This window comes from Tyto alba, unplaced genomic scaffold, assembly GCF_018691265.1.
Source record: "Tyto alba isolate M040663 unplaced genomic scaffold, T.alba_DEE_v4.0 Super-Scaffold_16, whole genome shotgun sequence".
Classification (NCBI taxonomy): Eukaryota; Metazoa; Chordata; class Aves; order Strigiformes; family Tytonidae; genus Tyto; species Tyto alba.
Window position 1 is genome coordinate 10,630,287 of NW_024881278.1, and position 27,899 is coordinate 10,658,185.

General features: G+C 39.7%; 1 protein-coding gene and 1 long non-coding RNA gene across 35 annotated transcripts in view; one reads left to right on the top strand and one right to left on the bottom strand.

Moving 5' to 3' along the window:
- Positions 1 to 481: 481 nt before the first annotated feature.
- Positions 482 to 5,541, bottom strand: LOC116960837. Its single transcript, XR_004406622.2, has 2 exons — positions 5,387 to 5,541; positions 482 to 3,963 (listed from the first exon to the last, which is right to left on the bottom strand). It is a non-coding gene; the product is annotated as an uncharacterized LOC116960837 (long non-coding RNA).
- A 760-nt stretch (positions 5,542 to 6,301) lies between these two features.
- Positions 6,302 to 27,899, top strand: part of NRXN1 (neurexin 1) — a 722,710-nt gene continuing 701,112 nt past the window's right edge. For 31 of the 34 annotated variants that reach the window (XM_042789877.1, XM_042789881.1, XM_042789898.1 and 28 more), the window contains exons 1-2: positions 6,302 to 6,392; positions 10,279 to 11,782. In XM_042789877.1, coding sequence (XP_042645811.1) covers positions 11,044 to 11,782 — 739 coding nt within the window. In that variant the 5' untranslated portion in view covers positions 6,302 to 6,392; positions 10,279 to 11,043. Of the gene's footprint in view, positions 6,393 to 6,513; positions 6,622 to 8,708; positions 8,814 to 10,278; positions 11,783 to 27,899 lie in introns of those variants that run through there. The other 3 variants (XM_042789878.1, XM_042789880.1, XM_042789879.1) reach the window with 3 other exon arrangements.

Sequence of the window (27,899 nt, forward strand, 5' to 3'; positions counted from 1 at the left end):
AAGTATACTCATTTTTCATAAGTGTAGAGTGACACATTATAAAACAAATTATTATAATCAGAGATTTTTTTGAAGCTATCAAAGGCCTTGATTCAAAATGGGACAAGTTCTTCCTAGTACCCTCAGCCCGCATCAGCGGTTAGTGGGAGCTGAGGGCACTCAGCACCTTCGAGGGAAGTTCCCGCGTAAGACCCAATCCTGCAGCTGTGCAAGATGCAATTTCTTTGATTGCTTCTACTCATTTGCATACTACATCTATGATTTGGGCACACTGATAAATTACACTAGAATATCCTGTTGTTCTGCCAGCCTTACGGACTCGCTACACATTGTTTTTAAATTTGTGAGGTCTTTGGGAAAAAGAGCCACACGCTACCAGGGCTACCCAGAAGCTCTCCTAACATACTGGGGTCCTGAACACACTGATATATCTAGGCAGCTCTGTGATCCTAGAAAAGAGGATGAGCAAGGTGATGATTGATGATGTTGAATAGATTTAATAGAAATTTATATAAATGACACACAAATGGCATTCCTATAAATTCTATAGAATTACATCAATTACATATAAGTAGGAATTCAGTGAGATTTTAAAAGGAATTATGGGAAATTATATAAGCAACATTTATAAAAGACTGCTCAAAGTATTGAAAGACATGTTAAGCAAAATACTTCAGTGCTTAAAATAAACTCTCTCGGGGCTTGCAACAAAATATTAATCCCACATCTGTTTACAATGGTATTTCTTACACATTTCTTTCAAGCAAATGATTCCACAGACAGTTATGGGATGACATGAGATTCCAAGTCCTTTCGGTGGCTGTTGTCCACTCAGTGACAACATACAACAGTTTGTTGTTCTCTTCAATTCTCCTTATCTAATGGATTGCCTCTACTTTGCTGTTTAAAAACTGTTTTAAGACATTAAAAAGCAAATATTTGAACTAAAGAAGACTTAGCTATTTTAAATTGATTTAGTTCCTTATTCTTCTGCCATCAAAGGCATTTAGTTGCACAGTATTTACATGTATTATTCTTAAACTCAAATCTGCAAGGATGGCCTTGAGATGTATCTGCTGTATGCATACTTAATATGTTATGCCATGTTACTACATGAAGATTTACAGAAAATAATCACTTTTTTTTTGAGATATGAACATAGGAACTTCTTTTGAAATTACAAAGATTAATAATATGAAAGTTACTCTTACAATTTAAAAAATCCCACAGTATTGATGTTCATATCAGTCCTACCAAATTCTTCTCTAAAGAAAATTCTACAACAACCTTCTTATTAATAGAGTTAATACCAAACCAAATGTACTCTGGAAGCCGGTTGATTTAACAGTTATCTGTTTTACCATGATTTGCTCAGCTGACTGATACAGATTGTCAAATCCATACATATATACTGAGAAGGACATTTTGCACCACACTGACTTTCTTCATGGAGCTTCGGTGAGAAAATCATTGCTACTTGTGTCATATCATAATCCTTTCTGAAACCCATTGAAGATTCATCAACAGGACTAGCTGATAAATGAGTTTCTGTACAGATGAGAAGAGCTAATATGAGGTCCTTCATTGTAGATTTCTCCTGGTGATGCATACTGCTGTGCCCATCATTCAAGCCTTGGGCGCAACAGGAGTTGTAACTGGTATGAATGAAAGTGTACTGTATCTTCATGTCTGAGACTTAGAACCATAGAACTATCAGTTTTTGTCACTAATGATGTATTTTTAAATGCATTTTAAGGATTTTTGAGGTCTTGGTATCTCCTGTATTCTTCACACTACATTTTCCTCTATGATGATTTTGTTGTGGGAATATGATTATCTTCACACTCATCAAGTGCTCCTCTCATTTAATTAAAAAAAAAAAAAAAAGATTTGATATGCAACTCCTCCTAAGTAATAAAACTTTCAATTCAATGCCTCACACATTTCATATATGTAGATATCATCTATATTTAAGCTTTGAACTATTAAACAGGTCTGGTTTTCTTAGCGCTTTAAGCAATTCCCTGCAATGAAGTTACCAAGCCAAAAAAATGACATCTACATTAATCTCTGAATCATCCCAAAATTTTAATCTTGGCAATCAAATAGGACTCTTCAGCATGATGTTACTTATTACTATTAAATTCTCTTGAACACTTTTCATATTAAGTATTCAATGCTACAGTAAATACAAGGAAGCAGTTATGTCTAAGGAAAAACTTGTGTTAGGCTTGAAATGGTTTGTTGTCAGCTGAGATTTTGAATTTACCAAGAATCCACAAATATCTTCTGATCCTCGGATATGTTTACACATTTTCTGATCATGTTTGCTTTCTTCGGACAAAACTACTTTTGGAGCCCAAAAGCCACCGAAAACAATATGAGTCTCCAATCTTCTCTTCATGACTATAATATTATATCACTAAACACAGCTAGTACCTTCTGAAATAGCAGAAGACTTGGAAATATCATTAAATGCCAGTACTGGGTATAAGGTCAATAAATATTTTAAGTCCTCATAAGTATGCTCCTTTACTTTATTATTTATCCACTCAGAATTGATTTTAAGCAAGTTTTTAACACCTTAATCCTCCAAAGTTAGGTATAAGCTAGCTCCAAAAATGCATTATCAAGAGAAACTAGCAAGTCCAATCCACATGTAGTTAGTTGCCTCTTGGTTCTGTTTTCTGAATTCAAACATATGTCTTGGTCAGATACCTTCAGTACTGAATTTGATTATTTGCTGCAATTAATTTTGTTGAACCGTACAGTTTTGTCTCTCTCTTTTACTTCAAGATCCTCAAGTCCTTCAAAATTTTCTTCAGTTAGTTTGAATTGAGCAAGAAAGGACCTTTGTAATATGATGTCCTTTTTCCAAGACAGGTATCTTTTAATTTCTTCTTACTTTAGATTTACCAATACTTTCTTCATCTACAGCTGAGGTTGCGCAGTAATATGGTAGATAACAGACAGAAATTACACCTTTCTTCCTCCATATTTCTTTAAACCTCACTGGCTGTATGCGGATACAGACAACTGCATACCGCTCCGATCATTCTGCTGTACATCTATGTCATCCAGTCTGACCAACACCAAAAGGTATTACTTGAATTGTTCAAAAATATGTTACTGGCTGTCCTCTAAAACAACTTCTATTCAGACACGCGAAGGGTCAGCTTTCTAGTGGGTCTGAAGCTCTTCTCAAAGATTTGGTTTGGTATAGGAGGATTCCTGATGATAACTCCAAAGAGGTAAAGATGTCAGGCACACGTGAGTGATTATAACCGGAATAGAGCTTTGACGTACCCCAAAAATCTGACCACCCCATTATTGAACATTACCCTGAACCACTTCAGCAAAGAAACAGGTTTTCTCTCTTTCAGATCTTTAAAACAATTCCTGCTGGCTCTGTCCCAGAAATAACTTTCTCCCTTCTCTTTCTCATGCCTGCTCAGATAACCAGTGTTCTCTGGAAGCACCTTGCATTTGATTTTAATTGTGTGGTTTTTCTCAGCAAAATCGTTCTTACTTCTTCTGCACCTCCCTGACTGGTTATTTCCTTTTTTATTAGCTCTGACAGCTATGCCAACTGCCTGCACGTGCCTCAGAGACAGCTCCAGCATTCACTTCAGCTTGTCAACAAATCTCTTATTTAAAATTACAACTGTTGGAAAATTTCACATATGTACTTTTTAATGACTCAAAGGCACTTTGTTCTGGCAATATACATCCCTTCAAAAGGTCTCAGACTTGCAAGTTGGATAATGTACTGCATTCCCTCTGACAGAAAATATGACTGGCTTGTTTTCAAGAATATCATTGCTACTTATATCTCTTTACTTTTCAAAATCCATAAATATTTTGGTATAGCACAGAACATTAATTTATGCAGAATAAAGGCAGGTTTCTGTAAGGCCATGTGCTTCTTACGTGATATTCCATACATTTGTCAAGCTGAAAGACCTATAAAGAGAGATTGTTTGAAAATCATGGGGTTTATTTTACTTTTTTTTTTTTTTTTGGTGCTGCTTCAGAATGAATCAGCTGACAACATATGCTGCAACAATTGCTGAGAATGACAAAAGTAATACATTGTTCTAAAACTCAACCAAAAAATACCATTAAATTAAGGCAATTGTATTCTCCCTAAACTTCCTTGTATCTTTCTGGCTCACTTAATGTCTCACTGCCTTATTTCTATGCAGGTTCTTCCCAGCCCTCCTCTCACTGTAGCAGGCTTCTTACTATGAATTTAGAGACACATGAACATCCTCTGGCTACTGCTGGAATAGCTGAGCTGTCCCTCAGTTTGAAGGTGGAAGAATCCACCTGTGCCAGCACCTTCACCGTGGATTGGGCTTTGGCTTTGACACTCCCCACCTAAGAGCACAAGAAGCTCTGTTCACCATGTGTTCACCAACAGCATAATAAAAATAAGGCCACAGATAGAAAATACTATTTTTTACATTATATATATGTATACAGACACACACACGCTAAATACTAACTTCTATCAGGTTACAATTTTCCCCCTTTAAAAATGTGTATCACATACCGTATTGCAGCCTACAATTTATACGCTTTTCATAGCACAAGAGATATTTGTTCTCCTTCCTCTGTTTGCATGGGTCAAGTTACCAGAATCGTCGAGAGAAATTATCCCTCTATTTGAAAATAACTGGATATGGATATCATCTGGCCGAACAAAAGGGATGTCTGATTATGCTGTAAGTATTGAAGATATGTTGCATATCTAGCAAGCTTTTATTCTCATTACTTAAAATGTTGCTTGGTTACCTCATCAAACTTGTCATCTGTGAGAAAGCCTGTTTCATTTAAAAAAAATAAAAATCATAAGGCTAAGTCCTCTGGGACTACAGTGGAAGAATGGATTTTTTTTTTTTTTTTACAATTATTTCTGAAGTTTCAGTTCAAAACTAAATTGCTACATTCACACCTTGGACAACAAAAAGTACGGACCAGTCTCAAAAAATTCTGGGATGCCAGATACTGAAGTGCTCTTGTGACTCTTAGTGTGACAGACACCACTCTATTTTCAAAAGTTGCCAGGACGTTGGCTAAGGCTGTGTGCAAATCACTTACATTAATTCATCACCTTTCTGTAGGCCGCTGAGCACAAAATTAGAAGACCAACTAATAGACAAAACTGAGTATGTTTGGCATGATCAAATACTTTCCATGCAGCCAAACCAAATAATTTTGAGAAGCTTTCAAATTCTCTCATAGTTTGCAACCATTTAGAGGCAACGTCCAGTCAGAGAGGTTTACCACCACCCCAGAAAGCAGCCAGGCTTTCCCAAACACTTCTCCTGTGGCTGTAGATCCAGCCCTTGGGTGCACCCTGGTCACAAGCCCATTACTCCACCTTCCCACAGGCTGTGCAGAACCCCAGCGAGCTTCAGTTCTGAGGAAAAAAATAACAACAAAATGACATGACAACATCAACTATGACAACGAGACCCCACAAAACAAACAAAAACCAAGAAACCAAAATACACACAAAAAACAAACAAAAAAAAACCAAAATACACACACACAAAACAAAAAACAAACAAAACCAAAAAAACTAAAATACACACACAAAACCAAAACAAACAAACAAACAAAAAAAAAAAAAACAAAAAAACAAAATACACACACAAAAAAACCCAAAACAAAAACCAAAAAAAACAAAATACACACACACAAGACAAAGCAAAAAACAAACAAAACCCAAAAAACTAAAATATACACACAAAACCCAAACCAAAACAAAAACAAAACAAACAAAAAAAAAATACACAAACGAAAAAAAATAATACAATCCAACCAAACAAAAAATAACAAAAACCCCTACAAACCATGCAAAGAAAGAAGAGTTTTAGCTGGGGAGTTGGCAGAGGAGCCGCCTACCAGCCCCCGCGGTGTTTCACCATCCCACCCCCCGCAGACGCGACTTCCCCAACGCGCCTGGGCCGGGGCCGGGCCCGCCCCGCCCCGCCCCGCCCCGCCCTACCCCCCGGTCTCCCCCGGTCCCCCCCGGTCCCCCCCGGCCCAGCACTGCCCTCCGCGGCTCCTCTCCATCCCGGTCGCTCCAGCCTCGGCCTCCCACCCGGCAGCACGGGCGGCGGGTCCCGGCGGGGGCGGGGCCGGGCGGGGCGGGGCTTCCGCGCGCGCGGCCCCGCCCCCGCCGGGCAGACGGGCGCGGCAGCGTCACGCGGCGGCACCGCCCCCCGCTCCCGGCGGCCGCCCCCGCCCCCGCCGCTGCCGCCGCCGCCGCCGCCGCCGCCGCCGCCGCCGCCGCGCACCCGCAGCAGCGCCCGCTCCGCCGGCGAGCGGCAGAGGCAGCCCCGGCCCCGGCCCCGGCCCCGGCCCCGCCGCACCCCGCGCAGGTAAGGCGAGCCCGCAGCGCGGGCAGAGCGGCGCCGCGGAGGGCGAGCCCCGCTTTGCCGCGGCGGCGGCGGCGGCGGAGGAGGAGGAGGAGGAGGAGGAGGAGGAGGAGGAGGAGGAGGAGGAGGAGAAGGCGCGAGAGAGGCTGGTGGGTTTGCGTGCGGCGTCGTGAAGAGGTAGATGGCGAGGAGAGGAGATGGTGGAGCGGAGAGAAGTTAAAGGTTGGATGCGGTAATTTATTACCCCTCTCAAAGGCGGCGGGAGGAGGAAGGGGGGAGTAGGTGGGAGGGGGGGGCTCTGCGAGACTTAAGGAATAAAATCAATCTGCTGCATGTTTTCCCTGGCGTGGTGAAACACGAAGCCGGGGCAGCGGTGGGGATGAATATCGCAATATTATTGTTCCTTATCGGAGGCGGTCTGGAAGGGGCGAGGGGTTTGTGCGGGAGGTGCATTGATAATTTGGGACATTTTCTATTGTGAGGCAGAAGAAAGAGGGCACCCGGCTTCTTCGATATGGGTTTGAAACTGTTCGGGTTCCTGCTGATGGTATGCATTTTTGAAGGGGTAGAAATTATATCACAGGCATATTAAAATAAATACATCTGCAGGCTGGGAGGGTAGCAAAATCGATCATTCCAGCCGTTTGGGAAAGAATTTGGTTCTAGAAATTACGTAGAAATGAAAGGAAAAGATTAATGGTGCTGTTAAGTCTGCTTTTGAATTAGAGCGCTTCTCCCTTTGGCTGCAGCAAGGTTGTTTTTCAGATCCTTTTATTTCATCCGGTAATTTGTGAACTCTCTGGTCTTCCCTGCACCCAGAGACAATGCTGGGTGTTTTACACAATAAGGATTCTGCCAAGCGTTGTGCATGCCAACCGACCTAGCATTTATTAAGAATTTATTGACCTATGGGTGTCTCTCTCTTTTCCTAATCTGAAAAGGCTCAATCGGGGCACCTGTGACTAAATCATAATTTTTGAAGGAAAAAAAAATGGTTGTAGAGGGGTGAGGGAAGCCCATTAATTCATCGGTGAGGCTCTGAATGCAATAGCTACATTTATGTTGGTTTGTGTATATTTCTTGCTACATACATGTGTATACACATGTACGCTGCTGGGAGGGATGTCTGGTACTTAAGAGCCCATTTGAGATATATATGTGTTAATAAATTGCCCTCTTTCGAGAATGAAAGTGTCCCTCTGCCTTGGAAATGACTAGACAAGACTGTGCTGTTTATTGACAGTGTGAGAATTGTATCGGCAGTAATAAGTAAGCAGTTGCTTGGGGATTTTTTTCCTTGGGTCTTTTTCCTTTCTTTTTCAGTCTTTCCATCTCTGTCTTTTTTTTTTTTTTTTTTTTTTTTTTTACATTTTTGCTCTTTTTTTTTTTTTCTTCTTCTTCTTCCTTTCTTCCCCCTTCTCTCTTTTCACTCTCTCTCTGTTTTCCTTCCTCTTTCCCCGTCTTGCTGGGGCGGGGGGTGAAGGGGGAGGCAGCGCCGCAGCCCACGGCAGGCAGGGATGCTCTCGGGCTGGGATCCCCGCGCGGCGGCTCTCCGTGGACACCTGTAGGGATCGCTCTGGCACACGCGGCGGGCGCGCACACACACTCACACGCACGTCCTTGCCCTGCTCCCTCAGCCCCCCCCAACCCCCACGCACACACCGCGGGCTCCTGGCACCCTCCCGCCCCTGCGCCCCGTGCAGCGAGCGGCACTCCCCGCGCAGACCCTTTCCCTCCTGCCCACCGTGCGCTCCCGCGCAAGGGCTGCCCACGCCCTGCGCTCACGCAGCCGAGACGCCTGCCCCGCGCACCTTGCGCCCCTCCCCGCGGCACCTCCCGCATTTCCTCCCCCACCCACCGCTTCCCTCGGGTGACCAGCCCATCCCCAGTAACCCTCGTGAACACACACACACACACACACACACACACACACACACACGCATCCCACCCCTCCCTTCCCCCGCCCCAGTCGTTTCTTGGGCCGCTCACACCGTGTCTCACACCGCCACCCAGCACCGGCCCTCCGCACCCCACGCACCCCAAACCCTCTCCCTCACCGCCCCCCTTCCTGCCGCCCCCAACTCCCCTCTCCGCTTTCGGAGCACCCACAGGGGCTCCCACTCGTGCCCCAGCCCACGCGGGTGCGGAGGCCGCGGGGCGGGACCCCCCCCCCCCACGGGCGCCGCGGGGCCGCGCGGGGCGGAGCTGTTCCGGGTGCTGAAGCGGGAGCGGCGGCTGCCGCAAACCGGCGTCGCCCCCCTTGCCCGCAGCCACCGCCGTACCCCCAAACCGGCGGCCGGTCCTTTGGGTGCGGGGTTGCCGGGTCCGGAGGAGCGGGGATGAGCCAGGGGCTCCCGATCACGGGCCCCGCGTTTTGCGAAGGAGCTGCTGGAAATCCCTCGGCTGGCAGTGGCGTTTCGAGAGGTGGCTCCTGCTGGGGGAGGGGGGGGGGGGGCTGGGAGGCCGGCGGGGATTTGGGGGTGGGTGGGTGGGTGTGTGTGGGGGGGAGCCTGGGGGCTCTCTGCTGCCTGGAGCTGGTTGGGCACGGCTGGCCTCTGCCTGCGAAGTTTGGGGGTTCTCCTCGCCTCCCTTTTGCTGCTCTTGCCCACCTCGCCTGTGACAAATAATAAAAATAAACGTGTTGACATTTAGAGGAACGAAATTAAATAGAAAGAGGGAGTAGGAGGTGACTTAGCAGCTCTGAACGTGTCAGGTGCAGGCAGCTGAGGTGTGTGCCTGTTTTAAAGCAGGTTTCGCCCTGGCAGGCTCGTCTCTGCCCCCTCTCCCCACGCACGGAGACACACAGGCGCACACACACACCAGCCCAGCAAAGGGCTTGGCAGCAGCTCTGGACATGATATTCTGCCTGCCTAAGTGCTGCCGGCTAACAAATGGGAGGGAGGTGAAGGGGAAGCGGTGGGTGAGGGAGGTGGCGGAGATCCTCTCCTCCATCAGGAGAGATCTGCTAATACACACCTTCCAGAAAAGATATCACGGCTTGGAGGAGAAAACCAGAGAAGGGGAATCTCTCTGCTGAAATGCTTTGAATGCAGAGACCTCTTCAGAGGAAGGGAGTGAACTATGGCATATATATTATTTTTAAAATGAGGAGTTGTCCTCTTAAATAAGGGCAGCTGAGTAAACATACATAAAATACTGCAACCCATTTCAGAGGACTAACACCTGGGATTAGCTGATCTGCATTGTGAATAATGTCAACATCAGAGCTGGCTTAAATTGGATTTTCCCTGCCATAACAGAGAACAGCAGCAGCAAAAGAAACCAGGTGGCAGAGAAAAATGCGGTTTGAAATTTTCAAAAAGCCTTCTAAGAAACCATTGCAATTCTTCCTCAACCCATGAAAATAAACCAGTAGGTGTGCCATGTACAGTGAAGCCTGCCAGTTCCTGCTGGGAGCTCAGTCCACTTCATGTGGTTTTGAGCTGTATTGGAAAGAACTAGAACTGGGCTGGGTAGCATCATCTGCATGTGTAGGACCCTATAGCTTCACAGGTGCAGGTATTTCCATGAATAAATTACAATAAAACAAACTGCAGAATAAACACCACCTTTTCTTTTTAACATCATCCTTGTAATAATAAAATATGCTACTGAAATATTTGAAAGTTTTGGAAAGGTAAGTAGTTTATGCATAGATTATGCCATAAAAATATAATCTAGTATAAGCATATACATTAAGATTTAGGTTTAGAGCTGCAAATTGTTATGATTTCTCAGTAATTCCAAAATTACAGCAGCAGCTCATTTTCCTAATGCCGAACAGCAGTTGAAATGAAAAATTAATCACAAACATCCACTATTGATCAACTTTATGATTTAACGTGTTATTAGTCATCATTTCTTATTATTCTATTTCAATTCCTTGCAGATTAGGAACAAAAACAATAGAGGAAAAATCACCCCGCCGGATCTTAGCCTTGGCCTTTTGCAAGCAAACAGAAGAGGAGCTGTCAGGCTTTGCATGTCAAGTAGCCACTCAGCTGTTTGACAGCTTCTGGGTTTCAACCCCATTGGGATTGAGGCAGCTCAGGAAACCACGAGCGATGAGTCCTGTCGTCTGCTGACGCTGCTCTGGCACCATGGCAGACAGTCCATGATCTGACAAGAGGATCGGTCCTAGGGACGCAGCGCTGGGATCAGTAATTGGCTTCCTGGGAAACTACAGCTGTCGGAGAGGATGTAAAAAGAGGCGCGCAGGCGCTGGGATATTGCTACAGTCTTGCCGAGCTGGTGGATCCACTTGGAGGAGGGTTTTGCCACTGATCTTGGTTTTTCTCCCGGTTCGGTAATGTTGGCTTGGAGGAAAATTTCTGCTGACTCACCCGCCCTCAGACACCCTTTGCGAAGCCCGGCTGACCAGTGAAGAGACCCAACGGCGCCTTTCCCCCACCGCGGGTCCCCTCCGGTGGCCCTCGACCCCATCCCGTGCCCGACCCCATCCCGCGGGGCACCCGCAGCCCCCCGCCCCGGGGAGTCCCCCGCAGCGACCCCCGCGCCCGGGGCGGGGGTAAGTGTGCCTGAACCTCCCAGCGCGGCCGGCGCCCGGCAAGATTTTACCCTGTCTACCGCCGGGGCCCCAGTGCCGCCCCCCCCCGGCCCTGCCGCCCCGCTCGCCCGCCCCAGGCCACGCAGGATGGGGGCGGCGCTGGTGCGGCGCGGGGGCTGCCTGCTGCTCTGGCTGGCCCTGCTGCTGGGCTGCTGGGCCGAACTGGGCAGCGGGCTGGAGTTCCCGGGGGCGGAGGGCCAGTGGACCCGCTTCCCCAAGTGGAACGCCTGCTGCGAGAGCGAGATGAGCTTCAACATGAAGACGCGCAGCTCCAGCGGGCTGGTGCTCTACTTCGACGACGAGGGCTTCTGCGACTTCCTGGAGCTCATCCTCACCCAGGGCGGGCGGCTGCAGCTCAGCTTCTCCATCTTCTGCGCTGAGCCCGCCACCCTGCTCTCCGACACGGCGGTCAACGACAACCTCTGGCACGCTGTCGTCATCCGCCGCCATTTCAAGAACACGACGCTGATCATCGACCGGGCCGAGGCCAAGTGGGTGGAGGTGAAGTCCAAACGGCGGGACATGACTGTCTTCAGCGGCCTCTTCTTAGGGGGGCTCCCACCGGAGCTGCGGTCGGCGACGCTAAAGCTGACGCTCTCCTCCGTCAAGGACCGGGAGCCCTTCAAGGGCTGGATAACGGACGTCCGGGTCAACTACACGCAGGCGTCGCCGGTGGAGAGCCAGGAGGTGCGGCTGGACGACGAGCAGAGCCGCCTGTGCGCCAGGGAGGATGTCTGCCTCAACGGGGGTGTCTGCTCAGTGCTCAACGACCAGGCCATCTGCGACTGCTCCCAAACGGGCTTTCGGGGGAAGGACTGCAGTGAAGGTAAGGTGCCATTTCAACTTGCCCCGCCGCCCCTCTCCCCGTCACTCTGTGGAGGGGACAGGTAGGAGGCCAGGCCTGCATGGAGTTTCATCTGTATGAGTGGATCTCCCTCCCTCCCCACCGCATCCCTGGCTCCCCTCTTCCCCTCCTTCCCCTCCCTGCCCTCCACGTGTCTCTGTGGCCGACCATGGTGCCATCACTCTTCTGTTCTCTGCGGGGCTGGGTGAGAGGAGGAAGAGGAGAAGGGTGTTATTCAGGCATCTTCTAGAGGCAGGGTGCGATTTGGGGTTGTCTCAGGCAGAGTAAACATGGGTCGCGGGTACTGGGTGGGAGGGGTGGCGGGCATCACGCTCGGCTGGAGTTGAGGGGATGGGCATGCTTGTCTTAAGCAGCTGGTGACAATTTTGGGAGCGGGGAAGGCAATGCTGGGGAGAATTTTACTGGGTTACGTGCAAAGACAACCTGGGTTTATTTTTGTATGGTAGAGGAGACACAGAGTCCACTCTGTATTTGGTATTTGCCTCTGTTATGTCGTTGAAATAAAATCAGTGATTTATTTGTAAATTCCTTAAATTGTTGCCGGGGAGGAGGGGAATTAAACAGAAGATTGTATTTTTACACAAATGTGAACATACTGCTTTGCAATGTATTTAGCAATTCACCATGCCAGTCAGACAGGGAGAATAAAAAAGGGCATACTCCAAGACCAAAAAAATTACTGCATAGTTTTACCAAGGAAGAGGGAGTTTAGAAAAACAGCGGTTTCCTGAATCCCATCTACAAATAAATCACTGGGTAAAATATGATTCATATTCAGTGCCCATTGTTTTTGGCAAATGGAAGGAGTGTGAACATTTACTTTGCAGATGCATGTAGGACTCTTTTTTTTTATTATTTTGCTAGTAAATGTACCATTGCTTGCAGCTCCTTAAGCATAGAAATTATACATGTTGTGTACCTAGAACAGGACGTAAAGGTATAAAAGTGAAATAAGAGCAAATGTATCAAAGAAAAATATAAACTTCATGTCAAAATTGGAGAGCAAAGACCTAAGTTTAAAATGTAAAAATGTAAATATAAATAAGATATTATCAAGGCCAAATGAAGATCTTCACTGAGTGGCTGCATGACATTTGTGGCTGAATAATTTTCCTTTAGCACTTTATCAGATTTCACTCATTATAAGAAAGAAAACATCATTTGTGACTGTGCTTTATTATGTAACACCTTCTGTCCTTAGTGTCAATACTCAAAACACTACAGTCATTCTGCATCCTGTTTACTTTATCAGCTGTTTATCTCTCATCTGCCATTTGTAAAAAAATTCAAACCCTACTAACATTTAAAAATATTTTTTAATAAGAGCAAATGATAGTTTCAGAAACTAAGACGTTTACACTTTCAATAGCACACAGTCCCAGAAACTGTAAAATTAAATATATTTTATATTAGTTAAGATCGTATCAGTGGATTTAGTATTTGGATGTAAATTTTTAATATGTGGTACTACCTAATATATAGGTGTATGTAAAATATTGACTTAGCATCTTTGAGTTAGGCCCTATTATAAACCAAAAAGAAAATTATGTGGTGTAGCAGCTTGGTTAAAACAACAGTGGTAATTCATATATTAATATAAATTTATATGCCCTTTACATTAAAACATAGTTTATTTCTTTAAAGTTATTTTGAACATGTAATATTTCTATGAAAAAGTTCATATAATTGCATGTAGTATCAGCCAGAGAAAATCTTATCTTTACATAATAAGAAGTTCAATAGCTACTTTTAAGGAACATTTTTATGTTTAAATTGAATGTTATTGAAATACATATAAAAGTGTATATACATTAAAAATTGTATAGAGCTTATAATAAGATGACACTCAATATTTAGAATCCCCAAAATTTAGGGTGAAATGCTGGACAAATACTGCTGGTTTTACAGTTGACTTCAGTGGGATCAAGATTCCCTCTAACGTGTCCCTTGACCACTAAGAAGCCTTATGAAAAAATAACAAGTCTTATAATTTTAGCATACCTTCTCAACAAAGGATTGTGAAGTATTCAGATTCTGATTTCATTTGAAACAGGAGTCAACGTTTCCACTGACAGCGATATAAACAGAACTGGCCCTACAGTTTATATCTGTTGATTGAGAAAAGATAGTAACTGAAATTCCCATCAATCAGGTTTCAAGGAAGGGATTAGTAGCTACTCATATGTGCTACCAAAGGTATTGAATTATTTTATAATTTATTTAATATTCTAAGAAATATAAAAGGCAGAAAGACAAGCAAAACCATCATGTCTGCCAAGAAAGAAACCCTGGCTATTGTTTATTCCTTCATAGCCTACACAGAAATTATGCTGTTGAATTTTGATCTTTTGTTCCTGGAATGTGTAGATTTCCCAAAAACCATTGTAAGAGGCTGCCATTACTGAAGGATGGAGGATCATCTCAGACTGCAATGATCTGGAGGGGCCTTTTGAGTTTTGACTCTTTCTCTTGTTTTGCTTTTTGACTGAAAATGGTTTAGATGGGGAACATCCTAGTTGATACCTTTTCTTTAAAGGTGAAAGATGGTCATTAAATTTTATTTTCCTTGGAATTTTTTTTTTTTTTTTGACTTGGATTTAGTGTGCTTCTGCATCTCTTCAGTCTGGTAAGACAGAGTGTCCCACAGTACAATGAGGACTTTAGGAATCAGTAACAACAATGTCAACAAAGAAAACCTTTCCAAAATTTTCTATCCTGACTTGTACATTTGAGAGATTAGAAATAATTGCTTTAGAATCAAAGTTTCAAGCCTTAGGATGCAATTTTTAATAGAATGTAAGTTATTTTCAGGAAATTTTTTTTTTTTTTTTTTTTCAGATTTTCATCTATGAAAATCTCACTAATTTTTCCTGAAGAAAAATTTTCTTATAAGAATGAACTTTAACCATTTTTATTTGGTTTGGAAAATTCATAGTAATATAAATTGTTCCCAGTAGACTTAACTGTTCTTGTACATGTCTAAATCAGGAGTAGCTTCATTTCTATTATTTGAACTACACTAATGTACGAACAGTGTAAGGTAGGAAAGAATCAGATTTATTGCATTTAGTCATGCCCTTTGTTTGACTAGGATCTAAACTCACTTCAGTGTGAGCTTTTTCATGAATCACAGAAAAAGGAGTGGAGTTTTTCTTGAGTATCAAGGGTGTACAGTCCACAGAACAGAAAAATATGATCTGTAGCAGTTCTGTTGTTGATGAGTCCGTGTGCTTATGAGTAAAGACAGTACAAGAGGCTTCTAAAAGAGGAAACAAAATATCTATTTAGCACAGAAACAGGCAAGGGAATAATATTTCACATAATAATAGTGACTTGGTAGAAGGAAAAATACACAAGATTATGGTCAAATTTGTTAGAAATAAGACTAACATTAAAATAAACCCTGATTGCCATATCAATTTTCTGATAAATTTTTGGCATACATCACCATCTTCTATTCAGTGAAAATTATATTATTCCCTGAAATGACTCAAATTGGTATGGCTTGGTTCTGTGATAGGGAGAGCTGTTCATTAACAAGACTGATCTTTAAAATCAGATTTTTAGTGAATTAAGTCAAGGTCCTAGAAGGTAGGGAGAATACATGATTCATATCAGTGAGCCTCCATATTCCTTTTCTCATTTTGCTCCTTATATTAAAATTTCAGAACAAAAAAACCCCTATTTTAAATATTAAATCAATAAAATACTGATCTTCTGGCTTTAGACAAATACATATACATATATATATATATATATCAATTTTCCTTTCATTCTTATTTATATAAAAATAAAATGTCCAGTATCCTGTCTGAGAAAAAGGCAGATACCTCTGAAGGAGGAAATAAAAAACTCATAACACACTTTGATTTGATTTGGGAGAAGATTCTCACTGACCCTAGCTTCTTATCACTCCATGCCCTTCTGCTTTTCTATATCTGTAACTGCTTGAAAAAAATTGCATACAGGATAATTTATCTTTTTAAAAAATAGCTTGCCTACTTGCCTCAATATTAGCATGTTATCGAGACAATTACTCTGTGAATTCAAAGTATTCCTCTTTGGAACATGTTTTATTTTAACTGTTGTACCAAGGTTCTGTTTTGTGCGGAAAAAATGAGGACTATTCATGCAGCTGTTCACTGTAAGATATATTCTTCCTTGTCAGATATTCAGAAGTTGATGCCAGCTATGGTTTGAACTGTGAAAGTGATTTTTTTAAGGAAGTGAATTCCAGATGTCTCAGGCTAGCCAGCATTTAGATTTGTTTGGGTTCTGAATAGATTACAACAATCTTTGTTGTGCATGTTTGCTTCTTGATATTAATTTTTTAAAAAGTAATCCCATATTTATATCTTTTTTAAGATTTAAATATTTCAATTAATTCTCTTATGCTTTGAATAAAACATATAAACATATTTTGGCATTAATTACCATTTGCAAGATATGTGTTTGAGTACAAAGAGATGCTGTTGAACTCATTGTCTATAGTTAATCTTAACAGGGTAGCCACCACGGTCTTTATCCTTCTTGAATAGTTAGCTAAATATGCTTTGGGCTAGTAAATACTGTAAGCAGAACTTTCCTTTTGATTTACACTTCAGAATCTTTACAATACACATCTGTATTCATTCTGCATGCTGTAGTTCTTGTCAGTGCCAATGGCCACTGGGGTGATGTTGATGTAGGAGGAGGGCTAGAAATCCACTGGAGACTGCACTGAGTGTCTGTTGTATTTACTGGTAATTTGATTAATTCAACAACAAATTATTTAATTTTACTTAATACTTTTAAACAGTGACTTTATTGTCAGGGTAGCATCTTGAGGGTAGATAGTCAAATAATCCCAACGTCTTTCAAAACTGTGTTAAATCTGTGCCTTCCACATTTAGTTGTATGAAAACAGAATCCTTATGTCAGTTTAAAGCAGAATTTTGCATCATTTTCCTAATGCAATTGAATATATTATTTTGTTTGCCAGGATTCAGCATTATAGGATATTGATTTCAATATCTGCCTCATGTAAAATCACAGCAATTTAAATACTGTGTCGCTGGTAATTAAGAATTGGCAGTCTGTTTAATATTATCTTCTAAGGAGGCTACTTGTTGAGTATTGCTAATCCTTTCAAAATGCTGATATTGAAATACTTCCAAAAGACCACTTATGCATATAGCATACATCTTTGTACCCCAGATCAATAATATTTTATATAGTGAGGTTGTTGCTTCCCTTTGTACCTAGCTGAGATGCAGAGTCCATGTTAATTTTAAATCTACATTGCAAATTATAGAATGTTAATATTAGAAGTATTTATATCTATCAGCATAGGACCTTGTATCAGATCGGTCATATTCATTCAGAATTTCAAAATTATATAATAAAGTTGTCTATATTTTAATGTAATTACACTTCAAGGATTACAGGCATTTTGGACCAAATGTACTCGATCTTTTTTCTCAGCTGCAGGTTGGCTCCCTAGGAGTCTTTTAACAGTAGATGCTAGCCAAGGAGTTGTGGGAAAACATTTGGATTACAGAACATATAATTTTATCCCATCATCATTACCAAGCTGATGGATAGGAATAGGGAAACAGGCTGGCAAGTAAAACCGGTTCCTGATAGAAACAGCTTTATGTAGAGGCTAACATTAACATATGAAGCTTTGAGGTTTTATGCTTCTTTTAATAAACATATCAAAATTGGTTGGTAATTTAAAACAAAAAGGTTCATCCAACTCTCTTGTTGAAATTAATATGATGGTTTGTCACCCAGAAAGCCTGGTGTTTCTTTCAGAAAACATGAAACTATGCCAGTTTCTGGAAAAATAATTTGTCTAGTTTATTGCGCTGTAGTTGAAAATTGTATACCTTCATAAACACATGATTTTACAGAATAGTGAAGGACATTCTGAGGTGTTGCACACCATGTTGCACCCAAGGAATAAATTGTAAAGACCAGAGTATATTTCTTTAAAGGAATGATATGGTAGAATGTAACAAATATATTTGTCATATATAGAATTGACTAGCAAAATCAAGGTGCATAAAAGTCTGATGCCTTTATTTAGTTCTACACTGACCAGGGATCATATTTTAATCTTTTACAAAATAATTTATGTTTTCCCCACAAAGTTTTGCACTTTCTCAAATGACAATTTCTCCTTCTGGGCTGTGGTGATGGTATCTAAGATTATCACAAGCACTTTACCAGCCTGGATTATATTGTCATATATGCAGAACTCAATCTTTCAGTTCAGGTTCTCTTCTGCCACACTAAAAAGAAGTTGTATGTGGTGTACTCATGCTAATGTCTAGCCATCATTCTCCTGTGAATCTTGGTCTACTCAACAGAGCCAATGGGCGCTTCAGTGCACAAAATACCTACAGTGACTAGTGAACCAAGAAAAAACACATGGTTTTGGTACGACATTGCTATCTCAGTGACCCTAGCCAATTCACACCACTTCTCCAGTTTGGTTTCTCCATCTGTAAAGTAAAAATTATGACACCCCACACAGGATTTTTGGTAGGATTTTCTTCCTGGCTGTCAGGTACTTGAAAGATCAAAATTTCTATTAGGGATCTAGTAGGGAAAGTCAATACTTGAAGCTCCCCTTACTGTGGTGCAACCTCTTTAGTCTACAGAACTGATACTTATCAACTGACTTGGAAATTGCCACCATTCCTACTGCCTCTGGATCCATAGCTGAGTGTTCAGAATAATGCATTTTTTTTCTTGTGCATGATTGGTCTGCCATTACATGCTTTACATTAGCTTGACTAGATACTGGAAATGTTGTAGCTTGTCAACTGCCAACCACTTTTCCCTTGACAATTCAGCTCTTCTCAAGGTCATAACAGTTCTCATCCTTTGCAATGTTACAATACCTGTAAAAAAGTAATACTTATTACTGCAAAAGGATCTAAGATTTAATGTCTGAGGATAGTGGAGAACTCTGGATCCCAGTTCATGATCATATAATTTTTGAAGTTTCATCCTCTTTTTGTTTTCAATGAGAAACTTGGGGGTGAAAGCAGGACATGGCCCAGTCATGCCTTACTTGAGCTTGTAAAGAAGTAAGAGACAGAGGTATGCTGACAGCATTCTGGAAGAACAGGCTTGTATGGTAGGATTTTAGATTTCTTTAAGTCTACGGAGTTGTTTATGAACTTAAAACTATTTGGCTAGGTCCTAGTAAGCAGCAAAATTGGCGCCCTATGGATAGCTGAAAAAAATGGGTTCTATTTTCATTTTCCATTGGAATCAATTTGAAGTCCCATTGACTCAAGTTTAGAATTAGGGCAAACCTAATAACCTGCTGATTTTGAACTCATTATTCAAGTGGGAATATGAAAGCAGAGAAGATGTAGCGCAAATTAAATAACCTGCTGATTCTGACTGTGGTATTCATCTGGGAATATCTATAGAGAAAATAGTTTTCATAAATTCAGATATTTATTACCATCATCATCATCATTATAATTATTCATTAATTTAGTACATGTTTATGAACTATGCTGTAGGAATGAAGTTATATCACTGATTTTGTTTTACATTTAAGGGGCTCTGTAATTTGTGGAAAAATCTGTTTACCAAAAAAACGGTGAGTGTATTCAATAGAATCACTTCTGCAATTGCTGCCACTACCAACTGTGAAGCAGTATATTTTCCCTATGTAAGTGTTACATACCAACAATACTATGTAGTTGTGCAAATTGCAGATTGCTTTTAGTCTGTGGCACAATGCACAACGTCTTGAAATGAAAAGGTTTGACTTTTTGGTGAAGAGCCTATAGAAAGGGCTTTGTGTTGCTTAAAGGCAGAGAAACTAGACTGATTCTTCCCAGAGTGATGTCTTTTTGTAATTAAGAGAACATGTACAACCATTACAGAGGTCACTGACACTACACTGTGCAACTGAAGGTGTATGTCACAGTTCCAAAGTTTCAGAACTGAGTCTTAATTTCTGATACAGGATGACCTTCACGTTGATCTTTTTTCTCTTCCATGCATAACAAAAGATTTAAAAAATTACACTTCTGTCAAAGGAGGCATTTCTGTTAAGACTCCTTGAGAAAGTTTACATGTATACATTATAAATTTTATGTACTTTCTTTCTAGGAAGTGTGTAGGAAATCACAGAAATAGTGAGTAGACAAGGGGTGAAGATCTGTATCTCAATATTGTAATTTTCTTTAGAATCTTATTCTGACTCTTCTTTGCTCCCAAAGGTGAGAACAGAAATGTTCACACACACATATCAGCTTTTGTACAATGGGTGTCTAGAGGACAACTACAATAAATAGCTTTAGGATGAATTACAGTCTTGTGATGCTAAGATAATATTCATTATTAATAAAAATGTCAGAATTGGGCTCTAATGCTAGCCAAAAAAAAAAAATGCCCTACAGCTCCCTTAGGAAAGAAGTTATTTTTCCTGATTCTGAATCGTACAGGAGTGATACAAGTGATCTGAGAACGTTTAGATTCTGCTGATTGTTATGCAGCGACAGGCTTACATTTTACATTTGTAAAGTAATTTTTACATTTTACATTTGTAAAATCAGACTCTTAACCTGGAAGGTTCAAGGACAAGAGGTAGAGAGGCTAGTGAGACACTGCATCTCCTTCTCAGTCTACACACACGGCTATGTCTAAGGACAATGAATTTCAGGTGAGTATCTATAATGGGGTGGACAGATGATTAGCATGGCATGATCCCCTAGAAAAGCAGTGGAATTTCTTCAGGAAGTTTCCAGGAATGTTAGTGCTGACAGATAGATTACTAGTTTTACTTATTTTGAGTTTGCCTTCCCTCCCAAATTTCCTCATCAGAGGAGAGACAAATGAAAATGGAAGCTATAAACCAATAACCATATGTCACTTAATTTTTAAGACTGTCATGGAGTGTTATAAGAGAGATTTGTAGATAGATTTTCCAAGAACTGATTAATGCTGTCCTGCTACGTCATTCTCAGATGAATGTTGCTGAATTTCTCAGGATCTGATTCTCTCTGAAGTTTGTTTTCTGTGATAGTTACTGTAGAAAAGGAGTTTCTGTATTCTTATTACATTGTAAAGAACATTTTTTCTAGAACATACAGTTTTTCAGAGATAAATTGTGGAGCATCTTTCAACATTAGGCAAAATATTTGTCTGATTTGGTTAAACATTAACTGGAGGTTTCTGAATATGGAGTTCATATTCTTACATAAAACATTCCTGACTTAAGAGTTATGAGGAAAACATCAGCATTTTGTCACTAATTCACCAGGAAGAAAATATGATTTGAATATACTTCCTTGTTGACCCCAAACTTCAGTAGTTTGCCATGAATGCTGTATCAGCTCTGGTAGTTTCCAGGAATTTTTGTGTTTTGTGTCACTGTTCTTGGTCCAAAGTATTTGGAGGAGCAGCTAGGATGAAAGTTAATTACACAGCTTTGAACTTATGCTTTTTACTCTACGGCAGTTAAACAACTGAATCTGACATTATAATAAGTTGTGCACTTAAGCAGTACAGGTTTTATTTTTTTCCACATTGCAAATTTTGAAACTCAAAATTTAAGCAAATCACACATCAGGTTTGAAGTTATGAGAAAAATATTTTCACATTGTTTCTTCATCAAGTTTTTATTACAAAGAATTTATTAAAAAAAAAAAAAGTGCCAATGACAGAAGAAAGTTAATGTAGTAGAAGTTTTGACCTGCTATTCTTGCAAATCCACTGACAACCACAGTTTAATATTTGAAAAATTGTTAACATTCAGAAGTTTTATCTATTCTCATATCACTGGCTGAATCCCATTCTCTTGTTTTAAATATCATTGGAGTTTTAAAATAAGTAGGGTGTTTCTTTCACATTATGAATACCTACATCATTCAAGTTTGTAAAGGGACTGATTAAACAAATCTCTGCTATTCAGTCACATATTACCCATTGTGATACTTGAGTCATGCTGGTGGATTTTGTAAATCTTATACCATGGAAGCATGCACAGTAATGCAAGTCAATAAAATTTCCTTCCAATTTCTCCTCTATTAAAAAACCAGAAACATATATATTGACAGTGGAAAAATAGCAGTCTAAGTTGATGGCATCATGGGAATTCAGAAGTGAAGCTACCTTCAATGAGTTGTGGCTTTCATCTTTTTTGTTGCTTGTGTTTAAGGGTGAAAATTGTCTCTCCATTTTATTCACATTTACATTGAAAAGTAATAAAAATCAGTTAGTGATGCTATGTCTGTTGTGATAGAGGTATACCTAACTCAAAAAGTATGCCTCTGAGAACTTAGTAATATTTAGTTATTTTGATACTGTACTTTAATATGGGCTCATTACTCCTTGGATCTCCTAAATATATAAAGTGAACTGAGTAGAGGTTTTGATGTTACTCAACTTTGCTCTTCCTTAGCTTCCTCATCAGAAATTTGAAAAGTAGTACATAATTATGTCTTGGAAACTTGGTCCTTGCCCAGTCTGAGCTCTCAGTGACTTAAACTAAGCTTTCAGTCATTAGAGAATGCAGAAGGGGGTACTAAGGAAATTAATTAACTAATGGAATTGGAAGAGAAAAATGTCTTTAGAAATCATATATCTTGTTCTGGACAACTATTTTCCTTTATAGGTTTGCCACATTCAGTAGAATCTCTGTCAACTGATAGAGTAAAATAATTTGTCCCAGTACTCATTTCATGACTGTGTAAATCAGGATTGGTGCCTCTTGAAGCTAATGCATTAAGCTATTGTATAATAAGAGTAAGATCAGAATCAGTTCCTCTGGTTAGAAAAAAAATAAATCTTCCAAGTGTATTAATACTAAAACACCCCAAAACCTCGAGAAACAAACAGGCTTAACGTTGCCCACTACTATGTCATATTACTTCGTGATATTTATAGAAGCTTCCTTTTTCGTTCAGATGTATAGAAACATTTTGCCAGCACAAAAATGACTGGCAAGAAGCTTTGCTTGCTTCTTTTCCCCCAGCTGTATGGTAACAATAATTACATATTCCAATCTTTAATTTTTCTATAGTTCTAGAGGTATAATAAGAACTTGCAACACAATTTTCCCTTATAAAATAATGAATTAATTGCTAAAAAAATGTTCATATTATAACCTCATTTCCCACCCCCATTACTGAGATGACCTATCCTGTAATAAAATGCTTGTCACTTGAAAATACAGTCACATGTTTTTTTCATCTACATGTTTAAATCAGTCTTCACATTCCTCACGTTGTTCTTAGATACGCATTTAGTGCACAGGTTTTTAAAGCGTAGCTCAATATGGCCAGTTTGCTGCCTCTCTAATCAACCTAAGTCACAGGTGTCAGCCTAACATGTATGAACATACTGCACTCAAAATCTATGCTCTGAGAATATTATTAAGTTTATAAAATAAAGCACTTACAAGCTATGAACTGTCTGGACAAAAGATACTGAACAATTTAAATTTCATCTGGTCCTGGGTATCCATTATGAAATAGTCTTTAATTACATGATCATATACCACTTTTTCCTCGAGGTTTCTGCCTCATTCAGTGCATAATATAGATAATAAGTGCTTCAGTATTTTGTTTTCTCCTTGCTGTTCAGTATGTAGCCCTGAGCCTTATTTATCAACCATATTTAAACAAGCTCTGAAGATAAATTATTAATTTTTCCCTGGGCTTTTCTAAGGTTTTCGTAACTACAATATCTGAGCTGGTATGCAAATATTAAAACTTACACAGTGCCCATTTAAGATGACACATGCTCTTATCCCAGTCGTAGAGGAGAACTAAGGCGAGACTGCAGGTAAAAACACTCACTAATACTGAATGCACAATCTGAAGTTTTTCTGAGTACTTCTTATAACACTACGTACTCTAAGCATCCACTGTAACTTCGAAGCACAGCTGGCACTGACTTCAGATTACAGTTTTGAGCAATTGGCACTGCAGATTCTGGGATATCCAGCAAGGCATGCTCCCTGAAGATGCAAATGTCCTGAACAGCTTATGGAATGACCACCCAGAAAATGTCTGGCTTTAAAAACCTGACCAAAATCACATGGGATTTTTAGGAGAGAATGGGATGGAACATATTTCTGCAAGGCAGCATTCGCTTCTGCTTGCTATGCAGTACACCCCACTCCCGTTTAGCAAAGACTCTTGAATTGCAGGGGTAGTCATACTGCTCATTGGCACAACAGCTTTCTTCATTACTCGGTCATTACATTGCTAAGAATAGACCTCTTCTGTGTACAGAACAAGTAAAGGAGGCTCTGGAGACAATTGCATTAAACTGTGTAATTAAAGGCTATATCATAACGTATATGAATAAAGTGGATGGATCTAAGTTACATAAGAAGCTTTATGTCTCAGAGCTGCTATTTTTGACTTTGCAACCTAAAGAACATTCTTTTAAGATAGTAAAATAGTCAGTGTGTATAAAAAAAATTACAGGTTTTTAAAACTCTACTCCCACTCAGACATCCCAGCCCCAGCCATTGTGTTTTCTGCACTTTAATGAGGAAGCACCCTTTCCACAGGCCTCATTCCCAGCAGGGAAATTGCTAATGGACTGACACTTTTCCAGCTCCAAAACTGGGTAGCTGGGCCTGGCACAGACTACAGAGTTTCCAGTGACAGGGAAGACCTGCTAGAGCTGAAGTAGGCAACCACAGTCCAAACAATCTTTCAGGATTTTCCTGATAAAATCCAAGACATCTCCACTAACATTGTACAAACATATTTTTGAGAAAGTTTGTGACTTGAACAGATTCTGGTGGGTTTTCAGTGGACTGGCAAAAGGCTTAACCCCAAAAGTCAAGTTACTCCTGCCCAAATGGGTTTTATATTTCTGCTTCAAAATAAGACTGAAGTGAAAAGGAATCAGAATGGAAATGAAACTTACTTAGAGTTCCCTTGGGGAGATACTACTGCTAACATAAATGTCAGGTTTTCAGTTTAGATTTTTTTTGTGACTAAATCAAATATGCTTTTACGACTGAAAAAAAAAGACTTCCTTACAGTACTGGGTCAATCTCTGTTTTATTTGTTATAATCAATCTTCCTCTCTAGTAAGTGTTTCTTTTAAAGAAAGAATGAAAAACTTACACAAAATTGTTTCAGTACATTTCAGAACTATTTTTCCAAGGAATTAATTGAGTTTTTAACGTAAAATATAAACAGTGTATTTGCATATCTTCTTATTCAGTTTTGACATTTAAAAACTTTGCCAAAAACTTATTTCTTAAACTCTTCCTGTAAAAGTTTTGTATGAGGAATAGTATAGCCATAATACAATATTCCATACACAGGAGCCAGAAATACAGTGTTAATCTTTGACTTGAACAGCCAACACTTTTAAGATACTTTTGTCTTTGTAAGAGCCACATTATTAATGTCCCAGGAACTTTGAATGCAATTTTATTATTTTTCTCCTTATTGAAAGTTTATTACTTCCTCTACTTACAGAACTAGCTGTTTTTTCTTTCTTTGTGTATTAAAAATTATGAAGATTAAAAATATCTATTTATCCTTTTCCTTTCCATTATTTATATTCTATCTGCTGTGTTATACTATGTACTATTTTGACTATGAAGCATACAAATAAAAAGCTATTAAAGAATATTATTATCTGAAGACAGAGTAAAGTCACAATCAAATTCCCAGTAAGTTTCTTTATGATCAGTTAATTCACAGATGGTCCCGCTGTATTTGACTGGATTATTTTATCCTCTTGATCCCCAATATAAATTAATGTATATACAAATATGCTGCAGATAACCATACTTATTTTAATAATATAGTATTTCTATTTACAAGCATAAAATTATCCTATATGTTACCTCTCGGTATTTAATCCCCTAGGGATGTTTTCAGCAATAATAAACTTTATTACTCTCACTGATTTAAATGGGACTATATCTGTTAGAATGAATACAAAATAAAAGTTTTTAAAAGAAAAAAGTTCAGTAGTCCAGAAAAAAGAAAAATTAAAATCATGGTTTAAGCATAATCAGATACAAGCTGAACTGCAGAATTATAGACAACCAGTTAAAGTATTAATAAATTTTTAGACGACTCTTCATCCTTTCATATGTTATAAATATTGTGTTTAGTATGTAATCTTATTAGATTCATCTTTAGATATGCCTTTTTTAATGAATAATACTGAGTTTAGATTCATATGTTTGTATGCATATCAATTTTGTTCAAGCTCAATATATGTGTCTTTTACCACCTCTTTGTTGCATTTTCTGTAAAAGAATTGCAGTGTTATTTTTTTAGGAAAGCTTAAATTCTGCAGGAAAGTAGTACCAGTAAGAAATCCAAGTCCTATGTAACATCTCTAAAGGCTGTTTTTTGCTAACCAGTGAAGGGCGTATAATTTAATGCACTCTGATTTTACTATCATTTAAAATATGTCCCTGGCTCAGCAGTACTCCTCTGCAAACTTTATTTTCTTTTGAAACATAGAAGATAGTATACAAAGAGTGAATCAAAAGTTTACTAGCCTAATGGGACTATGGGATGTCAAAAAAATTTAAATGTATTGATGCTTTGATTGTCATTTAATCTACTACCTACGCTTACTAGACTTCTCAAAATACCAGCTTCTGTGATTGTTTACAACATTCGTGCATTTCATAAACTGATATAAAACTCTTCTCAATTTAATAAAATTCTAGAAAACAACCTTTATAAAGCCTCCTAAATTAAAAAACAAAAAAAAAAAAGTTTTTTTAAAGGCAGTATTTCTCTTGTTAACCAGAGGCACATTTATACAATAGTTAATGTGCCATCTCTGGGATTTATTTCAGTAAGAATAAAAAATAGGTAGTTTTAGGTATTTTTAAAATTGATGCAATTACTATTTTATGTCAGGAATTTTCATTCACTTGTAAAACAACAAATGAAGCTGACTACTAAGTGGAACAGTATAGCCACTGCACCTAAGGTTACTTCTCTCTCAGATGGGCCCCCATACACATGGGGAATTGTGCTGCAGCTTGATCCTGCTACAACAGTTTGGTTAAAGAGAAATAACTTTCTTGGGAGGACTTTGCTAAATTCAGATTATTTGACAAGAGCAGTTCCTCAGGCAGTTATGCCAGTTGATCTGAAGGGGCAAATAGAAAGGAGTTTTCTGATAGCAAAGCAGTAACCTAAGGGCAGCCAAAGTCTTTGCCTGCTCAGCTACAAGAAAAGTGGGCATGTGACTCTTGCTTACATCTCTTTGAATTTCTGTCTATATATCTGTGATTAATTCCTGAAAGCATTATTGATTATCAATGTTCTGGCCAGAAAATCGATTTAAGGAGTTTATTGGAAATATTAGGAAAACTTCCAGCGATTTGTAAAATATTTTCTCTGTTTTAAAGGAGTCTGTTTTCTAAGATAAGTAAGGTAAAATTAGTCTCTCAATAAGCTTAGTAGCTACCTATACTATATCTTAATAAAAATAATAGTTTTTCAGCTGAGCTTGGGAACTGGCCCTCCATTTTTTGCAAGTCTTTAGCATCACTTTTAAATCAAATCTTGGAAAAACTCTTAGTACTTAATTTTTCATAGCTGTCAGAAATAGTTTTGAGAGTTGCTTTCCTTTTAGCTGCATTTCAAAACAGATTCCTTAATTTTTTTTTTTTTTTTTTTAGGTATTTCAGTTAAGGTTCAATATGACTTGGTCTTTTCTCTGACTTTATGCAAAAGATATCCTGGAAAACTGCTGATAAAATAAGAGACTGGAAATATTGTTGAAAGAAACCTTTGGTAACCAAGTAAATGATATCAGGAGAAGAATGTAACAAAAATAACTGAAATGTTATTAGATATTATAGTAGTATATTATGTTCAATCAAGTTTCAACAAATTATTGATTACTGAATGTGGTGTGTACTGCCTACCTATCTCTAAAGGGTGCACAAGTCTCATCACAAGTCTCACACTTCTGACTGCTGGATGTTGTTACTGTAGCTTGGTAAAACCTGTATGAAACTTAATATATGACCACCTGGAAGTTCTCCTCTGAAATGCTGGATTCCTTCAGAAAATAATTCTAATTGTAATATTGACCTTTGGTTCTT